General features: G+C 56.6%; 7 protein-coding genes across 7 annotated transcripts; 2 read left to right on the top strand and 5 right to left on the bottom strand.

The window, feature by feature from the left end:
- Window positions 1-56: 56 nt before the first annotated feature.
- Window positions 57-1,933, bottom strand: LY79DRAFT_593633 (major facilitator superfamily transporter; the record flags this gene model as incomplete). The annotated part of the gene is made up of 3 exons (XM_060561583.1): window positions 57-303; window positions 383-1,222; window positions 1,275-1,933. 3 exons carry the CDS (start codon window positions 1,931-1,933, stop codon window positions 57-59), a joined length of 1,746 nt encoding a protein of 581 aa, XP_060409496.1.
- Window positions 1,934-4,619: 2,686 nt separating this feature from the next.
- On the top strand, window positions 4,620-6,480 carry LY79DRAFT_524859 (MBOAT family protein; the record flags this gene model as incomplete). The annotated part of the gene is made up of 3 exons (XM_060555670.1): window positions 4,620-4,792; window positions 4,876-6,388; window positions 6,454-6,480. The coding sequence occupies 3 exons, from the start codon at window positions 4,620-4,622 to the stop codon at window positions 6,478-6,480; spliced, it is 1,713 nt and encodes a 570-aa protein (XP_060409497.1).
- A 216-nt stretch (window positions 6,481-6,696) lies between these two features.
- LY79DRAFT_395596 (P-loop containing nucleoside triphosphate hydrolase protein) lies at window positions 6,697-9,498 on the top strand. The gene is made up of 3 exons (XM_060552968.1): window positions 6,697-6,740; window positions 6,966-7,387; window positions 7,446-9,498. Exons 2-3 carry the CDS (start codon window positions 7,137-7,139, stop codon window positions 9,313-9,315), a joined length of 2,121 nt encoding a protein of 706 aa, XP_060409498.1. The 5' UTR covers window positions 6,697-6,740; window positions 6,966-7,136; the 3' UTR covers window positions 9,316-9,498.
- A 2,369-nt stretch (window positions 9,499-11,867) lies between these two features.
- LY79DRAFT_583328 (uncharacterized protein) lies at window positions 11,868-13,700 on the bottom strand (the record flags this gene model as incomplete). The annotated part of the gene is made up of 1 exon (XM_060560318.1): window positions 11,868-13,700. One exon carries the CDS (start codon window positions 13,698-13,700, stop codon window positions 11,868-11,870), a length of 1,833 nt encoding a protein of 610 aa, XP_060409499.1.
- A 3,773-nt stretch (window positions 13,701-17,473) lies between these two features.
- Window positions 17,474-18,302, bottom strand: LY79DRAFT_395676 (uncharacterized protein). The gene has a single exon (XM_060552969.1). It carries the CDS (start codon window positions 18,267-18,269, stop codon window positions 17,814-17,816), a length of 456 nt encoding a protein of 151 aa, XP_060409500.1. The 5' UTR covers window positions 18,270-18,302; the 3' UTR covers window positions 17,474-17,813.
- Window positions 18,303-20,234: 1,932 nt separating this feature from the next.
- On the bottom strand, window positions 20,235-20,760 carry LY79DRAFT_524875 (uncharacterized protein; the record flags this gene model as incomplete). The annotated part of the gene is made up of 3 exons (XM_060555673.1): window positions 20,235-20,398; window positions 20,474-20,477; window positions 20,536-20,760. The coding sequence occupies 3 exons, from the start codon at window positions 20,758-20,760 to the stop codon at window positions 20,235-20,237; spliced, it is 393 nt and encodes a 130-aa protein (XP_060409501.1).
- Window positions 20,761-22,534: 1,774 nt separating this feature from the next.
- Window positions 22,535-23,268, bottom strand: LY79DRAFT_395785 (uncharacterized protein). Its single transcript, XM_060552970.1, has one exon. It carries the CDS (start codon window positions 23,185-23,187, stop codon window positions 22,720-22,722), a length of 468 nt encoding a protein of 155 aa, XP_060409502.1. The 5' UTR covers window positions 23,188-23,268; the 3' UTR covers window positions 22,535-22,719.

Below are 23,268 nucleotides of genomic sequence, written 5' to 3' on the forward strand. Positions count from 1 at the left end.
CTTCAGGTCGCTGCTCATGCCACTGAAACCAATCCGAGTTTGAACCTTTTATGCCCTCACTTGGAGAAACCGTCGCGGATGTCGACAAATACCATGTACCTATCCTTGGCCCAGCGCCGCGTTCGCTTACCAAAAACGACCATAGGCAGGCTCAGGCCCATGATGAGGAAGCTGAGAGCCCCGAGGGCGATGAAGCAGTTCTCCATGCCCGTATCGATCCAGTAGCTCGCCACGAACGTGAAGAGCATCGCGAGGGTGTTGTTGATGACGGCGGTGCCCACCATGCCCTCGAGTACCATTTCACTATGGGTAACTGTCAGCCGACACTTATTCCCTAGCGCTTGTTTGTCATTCACAAAGGGACAAAGGGAGAAGAACTTACGGGAAAGAGTCGGCGAGGTACGACATGCTCAGGTCTCCGGCGCAGCCGTACCCGAACCCGATGAAGCCCAGCCCGACGTACGGCAAGGGCCAGTCCCAACCGCGGGCGCTGCCAATGCCGAAGATCCACATGCCCGCCGGGAACACCACGGCGCACAGCGCCATCAGGTACAGCCGGAACTCGGCCTCCATGACGCCCCCGTTGCGCTTCGTCATCCACAGCATGAACCGGTCGCTGCCGTACCCGCCGTACACGCACCCCACCAGGCTTCCGATCAGCGTCGGCAGGTTCATGTTGCCCACCTGGGCGCCCGTGTAGTTCCACGGCGGGCCCTCCCAGGAGTCCTCCTGCACCGTCAGATAGAACGTCAGGCAGATATTCTGCAGGCCCCACTGCAACCCTGCGTACCACACCGCCGGGAACGTGAAGACGCGGAGCGTGTGCCAAAGCCGGACGATGTACTGCTTGAAGCCCGTGCCGCGCAGGTTGTGTGCCGGGGTGATGACGCGGATGCGCTCCCAGTACGTCTTGCGGCGGGGAAAGGCCATGCGTTCGTCGCCGAGGCCACCCAATCGGGGGGTGATGGCAGCGGCGGCAGGGGTGCGTCCCATGTCGACGGACTTTCCGTCCAGGGCGTTCGTGGACGTCTTTTCCGGGACCGGGACCGAGTCTTCTGCGGCGTAGCACTCCCCGGCGTTGGCGAGGTAGCGGTCCCGGTTAAACTCGGTCTCCTCGAGACCGAAGAAGATGAGGACTAGACTTACACCGCAGATGATGACACCCAGGTAGCCGATCCACCGCCAGCCAAGGCTGGAGGCTACATGTGCACCGACAAGAGGTCTGTACGCCATCAGCTTCCCGAATTCGGCACGCAAACAGCACTGAAACTCACCCGAGATATGTTCCAATGGCGGTTGCAAAGGTGTAAAGACCAAACACACTGCCGGTCTGGTGCTCAAACCAGATGTCGAGCAGAGACAGCTGCACCGTCGCCTCACCGACCGACTCGGCAGCGCCGACAAAGAGCTGGGACCACACGACGCCCGCGACGTTGGTGATGCGGGCGTACCAAACGAGGCCGGCGATGTTGACGATCATGGAGATGAGATAGCCTAGCCGCCGCCCGTACAAATGGACAAGCGGCGAGCTCAGCAGGGTCCAGTAGCCGATGGCGATGAAGAGCACGCCGGCGCCAGTGTTGAAGACGTCGTAGCTGATGCCGTACTCCTGGTGGACGCCGTCGGAGCCCGAGCTGGCGTTGTTGGAGGTGGCGGCCGTGAGGCCGACGATGTACAGAACCAGGAACGAGTGCCAGACCTTGCGCAGCAGCGACCAGCGCAGCGGGTCGTCGGGCGACGAAGTGGGCTGCGGTACGAGCACGACATCGCCATGCCTGAGCAGCGAGCCGTCGCCGGGCAGGTTGCTGCCGTGCTCGTCGTAGAGGCGCCGCGTGCCCGGGATGGTAACCTCCTCTGCGCCAACGGGCGGCGGCGGTTGTGGCGCTGTGGCGGCGGAGCCTACCGTGTGGGAGCCAAGATTTTGCTGGAGCATGGCGGGCAGCCCGTCTCCCTTGGCCGACCTCTCTGGTCAGGACTTTGTTCCCCTCTTGTGGGCTTTTTGATATTATTAGAACAAATTGACGCTTTGCCAGCGCCGTTACTGGTAGCAAGAGGAGAGGGAAAGCAGCATACACGCTGCTCATGCGATCGGGCACAGGTGGGAAGGGAAGATGTCTTAATTAATCGTTCGCAGGCCCGAAGTCACGATTGCAGATCAAAGATAACGATAAACCATCTTGTCTTTTTCGTCCCTATGAGAGTTCGTGTCCGGACTGTAACGGGGCTGCGGCCAACGTTGTCTCTGAGCGGCCAATCAGGCGAGCCATCTAGAGATAGGGATGTCGCAAACGGTCGCTGCGAGGATTCGCCGCCCAGCCCTTTAAGACATGTCACAGCAGGTTGATTCCCATAGGTATTTTTGCCCTTTTTCTTTTTTTGTTGAAACGAATACCGAGGAGCGCCGAGCCAATCTGACGAATAGTTCGTTTTCTCTTTGTTTGAAAGATTAGGGTGGGGAGTAACTTTTTGTCTTTCTTTCTTACCTCCAGATCCCAGCCAGTAACAGATGGGTATTAATGGTGACCTGTTTTTTTCTTTCTCTCTCCCGATTGCCGGGTTGCCGAGGCCACACTCGACGGGCTACACCGCATAACAACTCTTTTGCATCTTGTGACGGTGCTGGAATACGGCGCGCTCGCAATCGACATCTTTTAGCAATTCATCCCAAGCATGCCTAGCAACGCGGGGTGAGGCGCAGGTCCGTGTCGAAAGGAATCAGGAGTGGCATGATGGTGAACTTTTAGCGCTGAGGCCCCTTTTCCTCGTCCTTTTTTTTTTCCTTTCCCTTTCTTTCTTCCTCTTATTCATCTGCCCGTTGCCAGTGCTTTCGTCGCCTCTCTGGCTGCTCGTCCGTCCCAAGGAACGGAAGACATGTCAGCCTGACTGTTCGTCGTAGGGTCCGGATGGGGCTGAGCCCCCAACTCAGCCGCCGCCGAGACTAAAAGATGGTCGGGACTGATTATAGAGAGGTCCTTGGCGGGAGCAGCGGGACGAGCCTAAAGCCTATCCCGATGCCCAGAAGAAGAAAGCCTTGCCTCGAAAATGGCAGACGCAAAAAAAAAAGTATCTGAAAGAACAGAAGTCAGCAAACGACGAGAACGAGGGGCGGGACCACCCTGACGATGGGATGACTTGATTGCCCCAGACGAGGTGTGACGAGTTGCCTCGGGCGGGCGTGCTGACGGGCGTGTTTGGGTTGACGCTGCCCTGCCTGCGTAGGTAGATCGGGCGATCTCTGTTCGAGGGGAGGGAGTCGTGTCGCACCAAATAGGCACCGACAGAAGAGATGGGAAATGGCTCCCTTGGGAATCTCGCCCTTGTACGGTTACACTAATGCACTTACTTACGTAGCTGTGCAGGCCCCCAAGCCCTATAAGGCGCTGCCCGTGGGATGATCATGTTTGATGTTTCCTCGTTCCACAGGGTGGCGGGAGGTCGACCAGCCGGGGTGAGCGGGGGAGCCCTGCGCGTGAAGCTCTGGGCATTTGTCTCGGAGGTCAAAATCCGTTGCGGCTAGCAGGACAGAGGAGGTGACGTTGACAATTGTAACTAATAGTGCTCGGTAGTGTATTCGTAATGTAGTGTGCTTAGTGTACGAATAAGTGTACCGCCGGTAACCCGTGGGGCCGAACGGGGGACCGGACTGTCGGAGGGATTTCGAGAGGATCGCCGGTGAGCTCTTCCCGTCCGGGCATTTCTGAAAAAAAAAGATAAAAAGAAAAAAAGGTTAAAGAGGCTTTCATTGGCTGTGGCTGAGCTTTGCCTCCCCCACTTGGAGCAACTGGGTGGGGTGGGTATCCGCGCGTCACGTGGAGGTGACGTAAATTGAGTTTTTCTGGTACCGGGTGCACGTACCTTAGGTACTTGGGTACGTACTTTCGTATCTTGGTCAAACATTGGGAAATCCAGATGCTTCACTCCCGGGCCCAAGGCAAGTCTTGACTGGTTGAGCCCGTTGGGATGACCTGTGCCGTGCAGCTGCCAGTGCATCGGCAGTGCGAGAAAAGCATAATTAGTTGTCATGACATGCAGTACGGGTAGACTCGATCCGTGTGTGTCGTTAATGGCCGAGGCCCAGTGTTTAACGGCTGTACGTTGCCAACCCATTGGGGAGGGATACATCCTAAAGTACGGATAGTACGGGACCATCTTGAGCTCCTTGCTCCTCGCTCCAAAACGCGACCGAGATTCATCCCCCTCCAAATGTCCACTTCACACTCGCAAATGGCGACGACCCCTGGATTGCGACCCTGAATCCCACCTCCTTTCCCTCAGAACTGAGAGTGTCTCAAAACTCCGCGCGCCAAACCATCTGTCTCGCTGCCTTTTGATCCGGTTGCGAATCCTTCTCTTATTACTCTTGCAACAAAAAAATCCGTCGCCGCTTGCGTCTGCACCTCCGAGCTCCCCGCGCGAGTGTCTCCTGCGGAAGCTTACCACCCATCCACCGAGTGCGTGTGTGCGTGCGCACCACGTAAGCTCCCGAAGCGACAGCTTGCTCGAAATCTCACGACTTCGAGAGGAGAAAGAATACCATACTTTGGCCACAGCCGCAACCTATCGAGAGCCCCTTCCTCCGCCCTCTCCGAGGATTCCGTATCCATCACACACTCGTAAACATGGCGTCAACCGGCTCTGCCCCCAATGGCGGGACTCACGACCACGTCTTGCGGCCGAGGCCGAGGAAACCGCAGCACTCGCAGCTGACGAGGACCCAAAGCAACACCTCGGTCGGCGAGATGAACGGCTTGACGCCTCTATCAGAGCCTGGCCAGACGAGCGGCAACACCAGGTACGCAACCACCCCCCCCCCCCCCCCTCCATCCATCAGTACCAGTAGCAGCAGCAACATCGCTAACTCCAACGTCACCTCAGCGGCCGCTCGACGCCTGTCCCCCACGATGCCCTCCCCTCCGTCAAGAGCTTGTCCTCGGCGCGCAAGCAAGCCCGTGCTGAGCAGCGCCGCCGCATCTTTCCCACGATCGAGTTCGCCAGCCGCGTCTCCCACTTCGACCCCAACTCCGACTACCGCGACTTCCACGGCTTCTTCAACCTCTTCTGGATCGGCCTCGCCATCATGGCCATAACTACCATGCTGCGCAACATCAAGGATACGGGCTACCCCATGCGCGTCCAGATCTGGACCCTCTTCACCGTCAAGATCTGGCATCTGGCCATTGCCGACTTCCTCATGGTCGCCACCACCCTTGTCTCTTTGCCCCTCCACCGACTGTGGCGCAGAGCCCCCGACAACGGCGCCTTCACCTGGAAGAACGGCGGCATGGCCGTCCAGAGCGTCTATCAGGTCCTCTGGCTCGCCTTCTGGATCGCCGTCCCCTTCGTGCTCGACTGGACCTGGACCGCCCAGGTCTACCTGCTCCTGCACACCATGGTACTCCTCATGAAGACCCACAGCTGGGCCTTTTACAACGGCCACCTCAGCGAGACAGAGAAGCGCCTGCGCGCCCTCGACAACCCCTCGACCGCCTCCAAGGACCCCGTCTACCTCTACCCCACCCCCGACAACCCCATGGGCACCGTCAGCAGCCCCAAGACGCGCGACTTCAGCGGCAGAGCCGCCTCGGCCGCCAGCACCTCCGACGATGACTCCGCCAACGCCGACGAGATCGAGCAGCTCCGCGAGGACCTCGCGCAAGAGCTCACCTCCCCCATGGGCAACATCGCCTACCCTCGCAACCTGACGTGGTCCAACTACTTTGACTACCTCCTCTGCCCCACGCTCTGCTACGAGCTCGAGTACCCCCGAACCGCCCGTATCGACTGGCAGAACCTCATCTCCAAGATCATCGCCGTCTTCGGCTGTATCTCCCTCCTCACCGTCATCTCTGAGGAGTTCATCCTGCCCATCCTCACCGACGCCTCCCTCCGCCTCAACGCTACCCCCCCACCCCCCATGTCCGAGTCCCTCCTTATTCTTGCTGAGAGCATCTCCTGGCTCCTCTTCCCCTTCATGCTTACCTTCCTCCTCGTCTTCCTCGTCATCTTCGAGTACGCCCTTGGCGCCTTCGCCGAGATCACCCACTTCGCTGACCGCCACTTCTACTCGGACTGGTGGAACTCGACCGACTGGATGGAGTTCTCGCGCGAGTGGAACATACCCGTCTACAGCTTCCTGCGCCGCCACGTCTACAGCGCCAGCCGCCCCTACATCGGCCGCGTCCCCGCCACCGTCATCACATTCCTCATCTCCGCCGTCGGCCACGAGATCGTCATGGCCTGCATCACCAAGAAGCTCCGCGGCTACGGCTTCATCTGCCAGATGCTGCAGCTGCCCATCGTCGTCCTGCAGCGCACCAAGCTCGTCCGCGGTAAGAAGACGCTGAACAACGTGTGCTTCTGGTGCTCCATGGTCATGGGGTTGAGTATGGTGAGTTTTTGACTGTCTTACGACTAAACTCCGGAGCCTACGATTTACTAACATTGGTGTTCTAGATTTGCGCTCTTTATGTCTTGGTCTAGGCTTGTCCAGCATTTGCATCAGCGTTAGAATGCATAAGGCATTTTTTGCATTGTAGGGGGACCTGAGCCTGAAGTCATTTTCCCGGAAAAGAGATGGATTGGTTGGCTGGCTGATGGCTTTCTACACACTTTTATCAACCTGCTTCTGTATCATTACCGCAAACACACACACACACACACACACACACACATACACACATACACACGGGGGCGGCGTCCCCCTTAGACGTACACACATCTTCCTGGCGTTTTCTAGATAGGTCTTATACCCCCCTTATTTACATGCCCCATGTGGCAGATCTCGCACGACCTACTGCCGTTTCTTGAGTTCTATTTTCGACGAAATGGACCAGTTTAACAACTCTGCCTTGCGACCCTTGCTCTTAACACGGCACAATCGGAAGGAGCCTCTAACTTTGAGCACCAACGTGCCGCAGTCGCTGCAGCCAAGTCCTGACCAACGCGACCTAACACCCACCAACCAGATCTCATTCATTCCGACATGCTGACGCACATCCACGTGAGCCCTGTAGCCGCGCCTCAGCCTTCTTCGACCATTTCCCCGCAACCTCCAGGCGCAACCGACCACGAAGAACTCCTGCCTACGCCCATGGTCCTCGTCTAGCACGACACGCGTCCGACTCCGCGCTGGTGCCATGGCTGAAACGACCTTCAACGCGGGCATCAGCGCCCGGAACGCCATCGCTGCGCCGTACGCCGCGCCCGGCGGCACGAACAACTTTTACTTCGCCAACGACGGCCCCGACCCGTCCCGCAAGCCCTTCTCCAACGTCCCCTTCCCACCAGATCCAGACTTCGTCGAGCGGCCTCGAATCACCGAGTGGCTGCGCGACAAATGCGGACGGCCGGCCGGCCGCGCCGCTCTTGTGGGATTGGGCGGCATCGGGTACGTGCAGTCGCGTGTCTTTTACGCCCTAAGTCGCGCGTCTTCTAACAGTTGGCAGGAAATCACAACTGGCCGTCAGCTACGCCCACGAGGTCCGGCAGGGCGCGCCGGACACGTACGTCTTCTGGGTGCACGCAGGTACCAGAGAACGGTTCGAAGAGGCGTATCACGCCATCGCGAACGGGCTGCAGCTGCCCAATCGGACCGGTCCTGATGCCGACGTCGTCCGGCTAGTGTATGATTGGCTGTGTGCCGAAGAGAACGGGAAGTGGTTGATGATTGTCGACAACGCCGACGACGTCAACGTTTTCTATCCGAAGCCGAATGCCGTGCAGAGCGGCTCCATGGCCTCCACAACACGTCAGCCGCTTGCGTCCTTTCTGCCGCAGAGCATCAACGGAAAGATCCTGGTAACGTCACGCAGCAGGGACGTCGCCGAGCGGCTGACGGGCAGTAGCTGGAACGTCCTGTCCATCAACGCCATGGACGAAGATCAGGCACACCAGCTACTCCGAAACAAACTCCAAGAGGCCCATGACGAAGAAGTGGCGGCTGAATTGCTTCAGGCCCTCGAGTACATGCCCCTGGCCATCACACAGGCAGCCGCGTACATCCTCCGACGGGCACCTAGGATGTCTCCGTCTACGTATCTGGCCGATTTCCGGAAAAGCGAGAAGAAGAAGGCGAGCCTGCTTCACAGGAACATGGGTGACCTCCGACGAGACCCAAGCGCCTCGAACTCGATCGTTACGACATGGCAGATGACATTCGACAGCATCCGTCAAGAAAGACAGTCGGCAGCCGACTTGCTTGCCTTCCTGAGCTTCTTCAACCCACAAGGGATCCCGGAGTGGATACTTCTGAGCTACCATCGTAGCAAGGGGGATATAAGCAAAACCGAGACTATCATAAATAATGATTCACTAAGGAGCCGGGACGACCGGGAAGTTGACAGCCGCTATGGCAGCGAAGCCGACAGCGACCATGACAGTAAAAGTGTCAGAAACGACAGCAGTGAAGACGACAGCAGTGAAGACGACAGCAGTGAAGACGACAGCGAGGTCGACGAGTTTGAGGACGATCTCAACATGCTCCGCGAATTCTCGCTGGTAACAACCACCACGCAGGAGGGCGTGTTTGAGATGCACCCACTGGTACGGCTCTGCACACAAATCTGGCTCTCCACGACTGAAAACGTACGGAAGTGGAGACGGATATTTCTGCATGTCATGTCACGAGAGTACCCAACTGGAGCATTTGAAACTTGGGCAAGATGTCAGGAATTGAGCTTTCATATTCAATCAGTTGTCAACGACAAGCCTGAGAATAAGGATGATCTCACAGATTTTCCACAACTTTTATATCGCATGGGGTTGTACAAAACAATGATGGGTAAGTACAAAGAGGCAGAGCAGTTAATTCAGCAGGCTTTGAAAGCATTTGAGAAGGCATTTGGCAAAGAGCATGTTGAAACGCTTTGGAGTGTTGACTGTCTTGCTATAGTGTTACAGCACCAGGGAAGACTTGAAGAGGCAGAGCTGATGATTCGACGGGCTCTAGAAGGCTTTGAGAAGGCATTTGGCAAAGAGCATATTGAAACGCTTAGGATTGTTGACAATCTTTCTGCAGTGCTGTACTCCCAGGGAAAACTAGAAGAGGCAGAGCAAATGTTTCGACAGGTGATAGAAGTCAAGGAGAAGGCGTTGGGCAAAGGGCATCGCGAAACGCTTCACAGCGTCTGGTGGCTGGCTTATGTCTACGAACAGCAATCCCGCCTCGAAGAAGCTTATGAGCTATATCAAAGGGCTTCAAATGGGTATAAAGTCTTTGAGCCAGACGATCCTGTTTTGAAGAAGCTCAAGAAGTCGATTCTCTCCTTTGAGTCTAGTATTACTCGTCGAGAAGGATGTTGGATTAGGAACCAATGAGCTAGGATGTAGTCTAACCAAACACTGTTCAACCATTTCGGGCTTTATTGCACTACTCTTCAGATGATATGTCCATATGCAACACAGCTATAAGAACAACCCCTGGTGGGGTTTTCGGATCAACTCTCTACATCCATACGAGGACCTGTTTCTGGAGGGCCCACTGGTACAAGCGGTGAGGCGAAATGATCAACCGAAAGAAATCAAGATGGAAACGCAGCTAGCTACCACATATGAATTGGATCATGGTGCTATACAGAGAGACTGGCCAGTTTGATAGGAACAAAAACCCACTGTCCTAACCAGGATTCCCACTCTAGCCCGACTTCTGGCGTCATTCTACATCCAAAACCGTGCTGTCTGTATTAGTCGGAAGAAGTCTGAGGATAAAGGGGGACTCTTTCGACTTCCAGTCTGCTGCTGATGATTGAAGCCCAAAACTTCTGCTTATCAGGCCAGGGTGTGGCGGTCGGGAAAATGTAGCCCAAACAGACACACACACGCACACACCATCGTCGGGCGCGAGCAAAAGAAGGCGTTCTTGGCAGCCTGCGTGGTATAGCATCATCGCTGATGCCCTCTCGTTCTCCATAACGGGGCGGTGAACAGTTTATAGGGGGGGGCGGGGGGCGGTGGGAGACGCACGGCGCGTGATAGAGGGTGCCGGGCAGGGCGAATCCATCTTGGGCGGAGATTCTTGACTTTTTGTTAAAAGGTTGGCGGGGACTGTTCTGCTGCGAGGGGCCATATTTCATAGCCGACAACTCTGGTTACTGTCAGCGTCTGTCTCTAACTGTTGTTCAACTTGGGTATGCCGGGGATTCAGATCTCGTGCAGTAACATACTTCCTCGCTCTCACCATCCCGGAAAAGCCATAGCCCTACCCATCCCCATCACGAAACCACGGCACGAATGCCCAGGTCCCGTAGTCTTCAGAGGGCATGACAGCCTCAGTGAGCCTCTCGCGGGGAGTTGTCTCCTTCTTTTCCGGCTATACCCCACACAGTAGATGACGGCCGGCCAAAAAGGGTGGGAGACGCCCCCTCGCCCTGATTCCAGGGATTCAACTCACATCGAGTTCTGTTCGATAACGTCCGCTCCTCAGCTCCCTCCCCTCCGCCTGCTTTACGAGACCTCGAACTAAAGCCCCCGTCGCAGCCAGATGACCGTGTGAAAGACACTCCTCGACAAACCCTGCTCTTCGTCCCAAAGTAGGCCACAAGCCGACAGCGGGATCAGAGGTTCGTTCCCAGTTGTTCCCACAGAGTCCTCTTTCGCCCTCAATAGCCAGCTTGCCTAGAGAGACAACTGGTCGCACACTACAAAGTCTCGCTCGCAACGCACTCATCACTCACACACCTCTTTGGAACTCAGGACACCCGTCACGGTTTCCGACGGAACCCGGGACGGGGGCTCGACATCAGCGAGCCCACCTCACTAGCGAATGCGGTCTCAACTGACACTCGTCACCAGTCGCCGACGTGATGGACAGTCCAACCCAGGTAATGTCAAGAATGAGTTCCATTCGACAGTTAAAAAAATCTAACTATAAAACCCCCCTCTTCCATGCCAAAAGACACAACCCCTGACCACTAGGCATCCACGCCTAGTTAGGGGGAAAGCATGTGTTACCACCACCACTCCCCCCTCTTCTTCTCATCTTGTTTCTTTCGTAGTGATATCTTGAGCGTTCGCGACCAAAAAAGTGAGCGTGGTATCTTCCCTTTCCTTTCTTCTGTAACTCCTTGTGTAGCGAACGACGGAAATATGTGTTGACCAAAACAACTGAATCGAGTCTCGAGTTCGTTAGGTTAAGTTTTAAAAAGAATAAAAATAAAGCCAGATAAGACGCGTAGTAAGAAAAAAAAAAGACGTATCGCCATTCCTATGCATGCATGTGTATCGTCAGACTCCAGCGTACAACTTCTGTGAGAAACCTAGGACATCCCAATAGGTTCCCGTTGCGTGGACGCCGTCGGCTGCCTGGTCTGAGAAAACGGGTCTTGGCCGGGTCAGGTGGAACAGAGCCGGTATCACCCAGCTCTCGGCGGAGGCCTCACCATGAGGCACATTGCCCATTTCGACAGCTCTGTCGCGCCCCAGACCCGTCCTTCCCAGGCAACCGTCGCCGCCCAGAACGTCTCGCTTCATAAATGCCAGTCAGTTAGCCGTCTCAAGCGGCATCAGCATCTCATATATGCCTCCCCGAGCGCCAAAGTGCGGGCTCGTCAACCGCAGCCCTCCCAAAGAATTGATATCAAATAAGACAGGTCGGTCCTCGTTACTGTATGCTTTTCGCGTCTTTATGTCGTCCCCATCATACCAGCACGAATCAAAGAAAAAGAAAAAGAAAAAAAAAACCCAGATGAAAACAGTGAGAAAAAGAGAGAGAAAAAATCAAACTTGATGCGAAAACCGAATCCAGCAGCGCCGAGCGCGACGGAAAGAGGACAGACATCGACGCATTCCAGCAGGACGATACGTCTCCCCTCGCAGAGACGGCATTATGGGAACACGTGGCCAAAGCAGTGCAAGTTACCGGACCGCGTTCGCTAAGCATAAGCAGTGTACTCCTCACGGTACCGGTGCGGGATATTGCTGTACTGCACGTCCTCGTATCTTGCCGTCTTGACCTTGGGAAAGTACGTAGAACTCGAGTAGCTTGCTTCCCTAGATGGCATAGGAGGGCGTTCGTAGTAGGTAGTCTTGCTGTGCTTCCTCGAGGAAGGGGGGGAATCATCGCGGTACATCGCTGCGTACGAAGTTTCAAGCGGAACTGCGACTGTACGGCCGTCGCTGACTGTGTACCGAGTTCTCTGGCCGTATTCCGCCGGCATCGGGTCAGGAGAGTGGGTCTTATGACGGCTACTCCTGTGGCGGCGGCGGTCATCCTCGGATTCCGAGTCTTCGCTCACAGCCTGCGGCTGCAGTCTCGAACGACCGCGACCTCGCAGATCAGCATCGGCAGGCACATGTGAGAAAGTCTGTGCTCTGACGGGGCCGGGGGGCGGGCGGCTGAATGAGCTCTCGTTCAAGGTAGCTGACCTGCTGAGGTACTTTGGCGGCGAGGTGGACGCGGGATACGCCGTCGTCGAAGCGAAATGAGCCATGTGGCGGCTACTAGGCGAGGCGTCCACGACATTGGGCTGCGGGGGCAGGGGCGCCTCCTTGGTCGGTGACGATTTCTTGTGGCTCGACTTGTCGCGCGTCTTGGTCTCCGAGGAGCGCCTCGACTTTGACCTGCGACTTGTGTCCTCTTCCTGGGGGATAGGAGGAGGAGGGGGGGCGGCGAAGGATGAACCGGCTGGCGGTGGGGTAGGAACAGGAGGCCGGACGTCGTACGTCTGCGAGCGGCTTATACCTGGGTGAACGGACTTGCGGGACTCGTCCATGTATTTGGCGGCGTTCATCATGGTCTCGGCGTATTTGTACTGGATGTCGGTCTGAGCAAGCGGCATGGGCGGCACGGGCGGCACTGGCAGCTCTTCCCGAGGCGGAACAACGTCTCGCGGAACGGAACGGGACCGCTTGTCCTCCTTCTTCTCCTTGGTGCTGCTCGACTTCTTCTTGTCGACCTTGGCGACATACGTCGCGTCGTCTTCGAAGGGCTCGCTGTAGATGGGCTTATGTCTCCGCGACTTCTCCTCGGCATCACGTCTTCGCTCCTTCTCGCGCTCCTTGTCAGCCTTTTCCTGACGCTTACGTTCCTGTCGTCGGGCCTCCTTTTCTTCGGCGGCCCGTTTGGCGGCCTTTTCGGCGACCTTCTTCTCCGCGAGTCTCTCCCTCTCTCTTTCGAGACGTTCTCTATCGCGGACGGCGGCGGCACGCGCTAGCTCCTCGCGTTCTCGGTCTTTCTCTTCTCTGCGTCTGCGTTCTCGGAGGACGTCGTCGTCTTGTCGAGACGGCTTCTCGTAGCTGGTGGCCCGGCGGGCGCGGGGCTCCTCGAAGATGGAATTTGATCGGCTGTGGATCTCCTCGTCCCACGACCGAGAGTTGTATTGGGAGTACATCTTGGTGTTGGGCGACGAGCGGTAGGACGTCGTCTTGAAGGTGTCGGGGCGGGGCTCGGCGGTGCGTACCTCATAAGTCCTGGGGGCGCGGGGAGCGGAGGTGTTGGCGGCCATGCCCTTGGCCATCTCCTTGCGGAGCTCGGCGAGCTTGACATTGTCATCGTACTTGGCTCGTTCGTTCTCGTTGCTCAGCAGCTCGTAGGCCTGCTGGACCTTTTGAAACTCGTCCTGCTTTTGGGCCTTGAGCGTCGGGTCCTGGACCTTGTCGGGGTGGCACTTGAGGACAAGCTTCCTGTGGGCGCTTCGGATCTCGGGGAGCTGTGCATCTTTGGAGACGCCTAAAATCTTGTACGGGTCGGGTGGTAACGAGGACATGATGGGCTGGGCGTCTGTCTGTGGTGTCTTGTTGTTTGGGGGGCTCGAGAATCCAGTTCGACGGCGGTCAGGGGGGGTTGTGAGCGATCTATGAGGCAAGGGCTGCTGCGATGATGGAAAGACTGCAAGGCGTCGCTCGCAGTCCGGGTCGATGGATGTCTGGGCGAAGGACGAGGCTATTGTTGCATTGAGGCGGTGATTATCAAGGAGGCTCGAGGCTGGGCAGGCTTGTTTATGCAGAGTGGTTGCAGCAGCAGGCTGGCACGATAGCGTCTGCTGGAATTGTGGGCGGCAGTACCTGTTGGAAGGATGGCAATCTGACGGGTGTGGAATGGAATCCGAGGGATGGAATGCGGGAAGGGAGCGGCAATTCGGAAGACGTGCGGAAGTAGTAAGGTATAGATAGTAAGGCAGTGAATAGTATGTAGGATGAATCGAAGACGCGGAAAGTGAAGTAGCGTGTGGGGGGTGAGGCGAGTTGAGGATAGGAGTGAGAGGCAAAACACGGTATTCGGCGTAGGTTGATGAAGTGGTGGCGTAATGTATGTAGAGTGAGAGTGAATTGAGTGATAGAGGCGAAAAGGCGGAAGAGGAAGATGGATGCGAATGGCGAAGGAGGGTCAGAAAGCCAGGAGTATCTGTGGACGGTAAGGCGGAGAGGACGGACGGGCGACGACGATCGTGGGTCGTGGCCTCCTTTCTCTGGGTGGTCCGGTCGAGGTGCAGCAACGCAACGCAACCCAGTTTCCAAGTGGAGTTGTTTCGTGGGTTGATGTTCGCAAGTCGCGTTGGACGGACAGCTCAAGCGACGAGATGGGATGGGGAGAGAAGCAGGAGGAGGAGGAAGAGGAGGATCAGATATGATGAGGATCCGAGAAACCGGGGGGGCAGGAGGAAGAGGACGAGTGAATGCCGTCCCGTCGATTAACCATGAAGCGGCCTTGTCACTTTTGGGCCGTTGAAGAGGGCGAGTGACTTTGCGCGGGCTGGTGTGCGAGCGAGTGGTGCGTGAGTAAGTGAGTGAGTGTTCCAAGTACTTCTCAGTGTACAAGGTGGTTCCTCCCAGGCCCAGGTCGTGGGGTGGATCCTGTGCTGGGGATTATGGATTGACGGATGGATCGAGTGGATATGGTCGAGATCAGGTCAGTAGTCGAATGCGTCCCGTCAGTCGTGAGCGATCCGGCGCGAGGAGTTTGTGGCTTCAGTGGAGCGGAAAGAAGCGTGGACGACAGAGCCCCCGAGGGGGGGGGGGACTGGCAAGTACCTAGGTACCCGAGTACTCAGGTGCTTGTAATCGTGTGCACCTAGGTATTCATGTAATCAAGTATCCAAGTACCCAAGTACCCAGGTATCGAAGTGTCTGGGTACCTACATAGTAGGTGTTCAGGTGCCCAAGTACCCAAGTACGCACCAACCGTTCTCCCCCAATGAACGGACCAGGTCGACAGACCCATTAGCAGATGGCCGTCACGGTCTCGGTTGGGGTCTTGGATCTCGCCATGGCCAGACTGATCGGGAATGTGACGATGAAATCTGGTTTACGTTCCCTCCTTCTCTCTTGGTCACCTACGTATCTCTGTGATGTCGTATACAATACAGGGCAAGCATTCCCGCACGCATTCCGGATGCCCTGTGTTTCTCTGACAGGCGTGACTCTCGACAGACAAAACGGGGGGACTGACCAGGCGCTGGAGGTGTGGCAGGACGGACGATGAGGTCACGGGCTTGCTTTGGATGGGGAAAGAGGGGGGTCTGGACCTGGCCCGTTTCTGGTTACACGGAAGGACAGGGTCTGCAGGAGAGCGACACTGGACGGGCCACTTGGAAAACGGGTGATGGGCACTAGCGCAGACGTAACGCACGGTAGACTGAGGTGTGGGTCAGCCTCAGTTTTTCCCTCCTTCCGTTTCGACCCAGAAAAACGGATCGGCAGTCAGACAGGCAGGCAGGCAGGTGCCGCCCCCATCCCTTTCAGTTACCTTCTTGCCCTCTTCGCCTTTCAGTGGCTGTCCGTCCGTCCGTCCGTCCGTCTGTCTGTCTGTCTGTCTGTCTGTCTGTCTGTCTGTCTGTCTGTCTGTCTGTCTGTCTGTCTGTCTGTCTGTCTGTCTGTCTGTCTGTCTGTCTGTCTGTCTGTCTGTCTGTCTGTCTGTCTGTCTGTCTGTCAACTGTCAGTCTGTCAGTCTGTTTCTGTCACCATTCGAACTGACGAGTCACTCCCCAGTGTATTGGATTTCGTCTGATTTTAGAAGTCCAACTGCCAGTCTATCCGCTTCTAGCGGTGCGGTTAACCCCTCTGGCGCCACGAATCCCGGGGCTGCTGTTGGTGTAAACGGACAAGTCAATCAGGCGTTGCGTTGCAGCACCAACTAATGATACAGAGACGCAGCTGATGGGCCGCCTTTCTTTCTTTAACGGTGCTCGGGCAGCACAAACGGGGAGTGGGCAGAGCTTGTAACCAGGTGAGACGGTCCTGGCCTTGGCTGATGATGACGATGGTACCGAGCAGTGTACTTAATTGCGTGTACTGTTGGTAGGGACGAGGGCCCGGAGCTGACTGGCGGGCTGGCCAGGGCGGCGTGAACCACGATGTGCTCCTCTGGCGGATAGCGTTTTAGGTCGGTGACTTGTCGTAACCTTTTTTATTATTCTTATTCTTATTCTTATTATTATTATTATTATTATTATCATCATCATCATGCTGTGCAAGAGAGCACCTCGGTGCGACGGCTCTGCTTCCGCCGTTGGAGAGTTGTCGAAAAACCTCAGACATGATCCGGTCTTTTACTTTCTTGCGTTTCCACAGGAGCGTCAGAATTAAGACTTGTTCGACGTGCCCTCCTGTATCCTCAACCCCCCCCTACTGCGTAGGAACAATCCGGTGCAATCGTCGTACCCGTCTTGTCAGCGGCGTCCCTCTGCACAACCGTCGCTCAGGTCCGTTCCCGCCTGTCAGGCGTCGACGGCCCCCCCCCACTGTCTGTGGCCTTCTCTGTGCTTCCACAGCCTCGGACATGGCCTGCTCCTTTCTGTCCGACCCGCGCAGCCCGTGTCCCAAACGGGCAGAGCACAGCAGCTCGCTGTGGCTTGCTGCACCCGCCCGGGATAGGAGCAGGCGGAGACGGGTGGATTAGACACCATATGACAGAACCCCGGCCGAGCTGAGGTAAGATGCGCAGCACCCTGACTGACGTATGCGAGGGCCCCTGAGACTCTGGCCGTCAACACTATATCCGGGGGGGTCTCGGGGGCTTCTCATGCCTGCCGGCGTACCTTGACTGACGCTCGCCTTGTCAGGGAGATCTCTTTTATCGTCCTGGCCCTCGGACGAAAAGCACCGGCAGCAGCACAGCGAGTGTGGATACCGGGAAGCCTGGAAAGGTCGAAGAGCAAAGGCGTGGAACGCTTTAGGCGATGAGCGACAGGGACAGCACATGGGCACCCGCCGTAACAAAGGCCGATCGGGCGTGGCGGTCACGGATACGGTGAAGGGGGGGAAGGCCTGTGGGGGTTTGACGAGGATCGCGAACCCACGCCTACGATGTACCTCACCCCGCGCGTTGCGGTGTCAACGGTACAGGCCAGATCCGCCAAGTGCCGTATCGCGGCAGGGTTTCGCCCACGCGTTGAGGGGCAATCAGGAAGGCGATAGGATGGAGAGTCACCCGATCAACCCGGACGAACTTGTCGACGACGACGACGACGACGACTTCAAAGCTGCGCCCCGCCTGGGCAAGAAGAAGAAGAAGAGGAATAAGGCAAGTACGGGGCGAAGATGACGATGGATGGATCAGCCTGAATCATTCTGGTCTTCAGGGTCTCCCGGACGTACTATTAGCGGGGGATCGTCCTCGACGAGAGTCAACAAAGTTTCTTCTTCTTGACGGAGGGCGGAGGGGCGAAAAAGCGCAACTGCGCCCCCCCGCCTCCCGGCTTTGCCATTGCATTATCTCTCTCGTGTTGCCGGGTCCGTCCCTGACAGCCGAGTGCGATGTTGTGTGGTTGTGCCACCGAAGACGGAAAGAAATGTGGAACAAAAATTCAAATAAAAAAAAATCATTGCAATCCCCGTTTAATGGACGGGAATTGATCAATTGGAGTCATTTGCTCGCCTCGTCAATTGGGCAGCGGCGACACCAGCACAGGGAAGCAAGCACTACAGACAGATACAGGCAAAGGGGAGTTGATGTGGCCGAGGACAATTGGTGGCAGTTGGCGGCTTTGTACATAAAGTCGTGAATACTTTGCCTCGTGAGGGGGTGGGGGCGAGAGCCACGTACTGGATACAAGAGTACGTGGGAGATGGGGAAAGGCAGAAAGGCAGAAAGGCAGAACAGAGAGGGTACTCTGTACTTTGCCCCGTTCATCTTTTTTCTCGCAGTGGCAACAGCGCTTCCCGCCGCTAGCACAAGGTGGCACCTGGCACCGTCCGGGCTGCGGCAAGTTCAAACGTTCCTCCGTTTTTGCAAGCAGTAACCTTGATAGGTTCCCCCAGCGTTTTCCCTTCTCCCCTCTCCCGAGGATAGCCCGGCCAAGGCAGGTAGGGTACCTGGGTACTGTTCGTACAAACATGTTAGTAGAGACCTGGGATGCTTGGCCAGCAGGCGTCTGCAGTGTGCCACGACGAGTGCATTTCTATACCAACACATGTGCCAACATACGCTGTAGCTGAACCAAGTATCAAGTAAGCACGCTAAACCGTCATCTGTCAGAGTCTAGAGGAAGCTTGATTGATAGTGCACTACGCCGTTGACGACGAACCACCACGAACCACCACGAGCTGTGCTGTGCTGTGCTGTGCTGTTCTGTTCTGTACTGCGCCGCACTGCACTACACGATACACAATCACATACAGGTCGCTTCGTTCTTTGGCTCCTCGGCGAGCGCGACGATCAGGTCGGGGAAGCTCGGAGTCAGCACTGCGTATGAATCAGCATTGTCTGACCCTCTCTCTCCATTCCCGGTCATGCTCTCGTCATTAGTGCACTCGGTATGTGTGCCGCCCCCTTATGTGTTGCAGTACAGTACGGAGTACACGGGAAGCTGATATGGCATAACCAAACCACTGCCCGGGTGCGCCGTATTTGGCAGCGGACAAGCATGATTTCAAACGCATCCATCAGCCGTTGCTGAGGTAATGCCCAGAACCGGTAGGGCTCGACTCTCGTCCATTCCACTTTGGATGGCATTCCCCCTCCCTCGAGTGCGGCCACTGGCGCGGGAGGGACATGTGGCGGTGAGGAGCATCGTGTTTGACGACCGTTTGTGGTGGAAGCGGGACGCTCCTCCCTCGTCGTCACTTACATACACTAGATAGATAGTATCTGCTATGTATCGAAGATTAGGTAAGAAAGGTACAAAGATACAGAGATGCAAAGCCACAAAGGTATCCGTACATGCTCGTGCTTAGCTAAGTCGTCGGCACATGTCCGTGCTTCTGCGAGAACGGCCCCAGCTGTCTGATCTGTCACCGTCTCCCCGCTAGCCCAACCCAACCACCTCTACCCACACACACACACGCACTTCCCACGGAACCCTGCCTGCCAGCCAGCCCAAACCGTTTCTCCCATTCGATATGTCATGGCATTTCTTGTTTGCCAATTCGATGCCCAATCCGTTGCCCTTCTGCAATGCATCAACACAGAAATGACGATGTGCTACCCTCTGGAGCCCAACGAACAGGGTTGACGATGATGACAATCACCATCATAAATGACCAACTGCGCCGTGTTTGTCGCCTGGCCTGGCCTGGCCTCGTCCATTGATATCAGATCTACTGGCGACAGCCAAAGACACGTCGCCAGCAGAGTCATGGGTGCGCCGTGGCCCGGGTCGATATTCCATACAAGGCTAGCCAGAAACCAGCTGTACCCATCAACTATTATTTGGCCCTCCCGCCGGGAACGCTCGCAACCAGATTGATGGATGGCCACAAGGCCCAAGCCCATAGCCGACGACAACGACGCATGGCCGTTGTCCTCATACGCCACTGAAGGTGGGGGCGGCGGCGGCAAAGGCCAGCGATGGCACTCGACTGGCCGGCTAGCTGCTTTATGGTCTAGCCGCAGTACCCAGAAAAGACGCTTGGAAGGACGACAGAGGGCAAACTGGTGTTCGGCCGTCGTGTGTGTGTGTGTCTGGCTCGCTCGTATCAACCCGGGACAACGTCATTTTAACTAACTGAGAGATGACCGTGTCTAGCTCGAGCATCGTCGTCGACCGTAGCCCTACGACGGATTGCTCCATCTTCCAAGACCTCTTCACACCCTTTTGCTCGGCGTCGGCCTTGTCTCACTCAACCAGCCAGCTTTGCCTCGGAGACTCCTTTCACAGGCTTTTTTTCGGCCGTCGCTCGAGTACCTTGTGTGTGCGTTCCTAGTGCACTCTTGCAGCGCAACCCAGCCATAACCGTCAAAGCATCGTTGCATCTGCCCTGCATCTCCCGGCGACAGTGACAGCCCGCAACCACTCAGCAGCTTGGCCGCACCACTTGGCTGCTACTCGTCAGTGGTCAATGGAGGCCGCCGACTTTTCGACTCATGGTTCCCACTGTGGAGTCGGCTTGATGTCCGCGAGAGCATTGTTCGCTACCGTCACCGGCAAACCTGCAAGGGCTCCGAATTCGCCCTCTCGCCGCCCCTCCGCCGTCGTGTCATCCAATATTAACAACAAACGGCAGCGACACAGGCAGAGGTCGGCGGCTTTTCAGGGTCGCAGTCGGCCACTGGCGGCCACGGCTGCTAAGTGCCTGCATGACACCATCCCCAATCCCAGACAGGCCTATTGCATCCTCCATCACACAATATCACAAACCATCCGATTTCCAGCACTATTCGACCATCGGGGGCATGTGCCTTGCCGTGCCATCTTCTCTCTGACGCGCCATCGCATCCCACGATCTGTTGCTCGTGATGGGGGTCATCGTCACGGCACGGGGTCGCGTGTCGGCGACCACCAGGAAGATCGGAAGCAGGAACGAATCCTCAGTATCACAGCCCCGATACCGAGACAGAGGCGCACCCTTCTGGACGTCCATCCCGGAGAATGGCAGATGGTAGGCCATCGGCATGTGTCAAAACCGGGACGCATCCCGTCGTCCCTCCCCACGTGAAATGCCTCTTCCGCTTGCAGCACTTTTTCGGAGTGAAGAAGGTGGTAGGCATCGGTCCTTGATTGGACCAGGAAACTGTGACCGAAAGACAAGACCGCCTCCCGCGTCAACAAATCAGATGAAGACATGGCAGCCCCTTCTGTCAGCCAGTCACGCAGAGGCTTAGCTGCAACTTAGTCGCAGCGAGTAGGAGCCTGTCGACGGGAGATTATCCTCCACCAGATGCCGCATTGTGAGCTAGAGTGTATTCACAACATGTTATCCGAGATATCCTAGGCTTCAGGGCATGGCTTACGGGAAGTCAAGTAACTCGAACGCCATTGCATGTCAACTCGTTCACGATAAACCCTGGAGAACTTCAACTTACCCCTCAGAAGCATCACCCAACGCTCGACACTGCCATTCCCTACTGGCTCTTGGCAGCCGGCTGGTGGTGAATGGGTTTCACGTTTTAGCGGTCAGCGCCGCCTGAACCAATGGCTTGATGGGAACCGAATCGTCCCGTCTCGTCCTGTCTCGTGCGCGAGCGGGTCCAGGTCCGTCTTCTCCACCACGGATGATCACCTGGCGGGTGCCGCAATTGTGTGGATATCCGACCAAGTTTAACAGATGCTGTTAAGGCGTTGCCTTGCGAGACCGCAAGGATGGTGTAGCGTCCTATCGAAGCGGTCTCCAATGGTCTTTACCGACGCCTCTCCTGTCTCTCAGCTATCGGCCGATCACAGTGATCTTTGTCTGTATTTTGGTATGCGTTACAGCAGCTCGATCGGATTGGTGGGGGGGGGCCGGTGATCGACCGTAAGCTATGCAGCTGGACTCTTTCACAGTCGGACCGTCACCTCGTTTCGACGTGAGAACAGCATGACGGCAGAGGGCGAGGTGAGACTGACAAGCGAGCGGCCAACGGCTCCGCGTCCTCGACAGTTCCTACGTGTCTTAGATTGTGACTGGGTCAGAGCTTAAGCAGAGATCACCCCGTTCCCTTTGCCATTGCCGAAACTCTTCAGGGAAACCCCCTCTTACGCTCCCGTGAAATCTTCAGGAGAAAACCGCTCAACTTCCGCCACTGCAGCGGGGACTGCCCAGCAATCGCTTCCACGTACATCGTACTATGTATGTATCCATGACTCCGAGGTCAGGTCAAGGATCCATCCGATAGCCTATTAACGATAAGATTGGCGAAGAGACTGTCGGTCATTTGGAGGGAGGTATTTTCCCCCCTCCCCCCGTTTGTCACCGCAGAGCGGGTACCGCGCCAACAAGCTCCCGTTCACGGTTCGGGTCTCCAATGGGAGCCGCCGTTTGTCGCCGCCGTCCTGGAACGGAGTGCCATCCCATCTTTTTTGGCACCGAAATCCAGGCGCTGCCGTTACACGGTCGACGGGTCCAACATTCATATCCTCTGATGGGGTCGTCGACGGCCTGTTGCGGTCTCTGAAGCAAAGTCGGTGATCGTTCCAAGGAATCGGCTTGGAGAAGAGAGGGATTTTCGTCAAGGAATTGTACGTGGGCTTTGGCCGTCTCCTCGCCAGTGCGCATCATTCTTGATGCTCGGGCTATGCTAAAGGTCTACTTTTAGCTGGGACATGGCTGTCTCTGGTGGCGGTGAAGTGTTCCTGGCAACCTTAGGCAAGGCCGGGCCAGCTCTCCTCTCGAGCTTCCATCCATGTGCTAAGCTTGCTCTTTAATCGAGAATTTTTATTTTTATTTTTATTTTATGTTTTTTACCCCTCACCATCGCCGCCTCGTGCCGAGCTGGAAGCTCTCTGCTCTCTGCTCTCTGCCAGGAGGGAAATCAGGTGTCATTTCGAAAGCATCAACTCAACAACCTGGAATCTCGATGGCAAGCAACCCCATCACCCGGCCATCCATCATACCGTCCGGCTGACTTGTCAGGAGAGGAAACGGGTCTCAGGATGTGGATTGCAAACCCCCACCTAGCAGCAAATCGAACCCCGCGATTCCCATCCCTCCCATCACATCACACACCATCCCATCCGCGCACAGCCGCCGCATCTGAGTCTGGGCTCTCTCCCCTCCCCTCCTCTCTCTCTCTGGCCCCCTTCCCCTCCCTTTTCCAGTGTCTCGCCTGTCTCTGAAGTCCCCGCCCACGCGCTCATTGGACGCTCGACAAGCGCCCAAGCTGCACGTCTTCGCTTTGGGGGTGCTGCACCTCCGTTTGCCGCAGTCGAGCGCCGGGCTGAAGCGCTGCAGCTTATGTCTTGGTGCGCCCATCTCCTGCCGCTTTGAAGGCTGCGTCCTGGTTGCACACATGCAGTCCTCGTGCCAATAGCCGTGAATGAGAGCGAATGAGGGCGAGCTGCCAGACCTGGATCGTACCAAACATTCGAGAGAGAGAGCCTGCCTGCCCTCCTCCATGGCGTAGATTACATAACAACCCCAGCCAGCCAACCGGCTCTCCGCCGCGTGCTGTATGGCTGACAGGATGTAGGAGGCATA

Source organism: Colletotrichum navitas, assembly GCF_030913465.1.
Source record: "Colletotrichum navitas strain CBS 125086 chromosome Unknown LY79scaffold_83, whole genome shotgun sequence".
Taxonomy (NCBI): Eukaryota; Fungi; Ascomycota; class Sordariomycetes; order Glomerellales; family Glomerellaceae; genus Colletotrichum; species Colletotrichum navitas.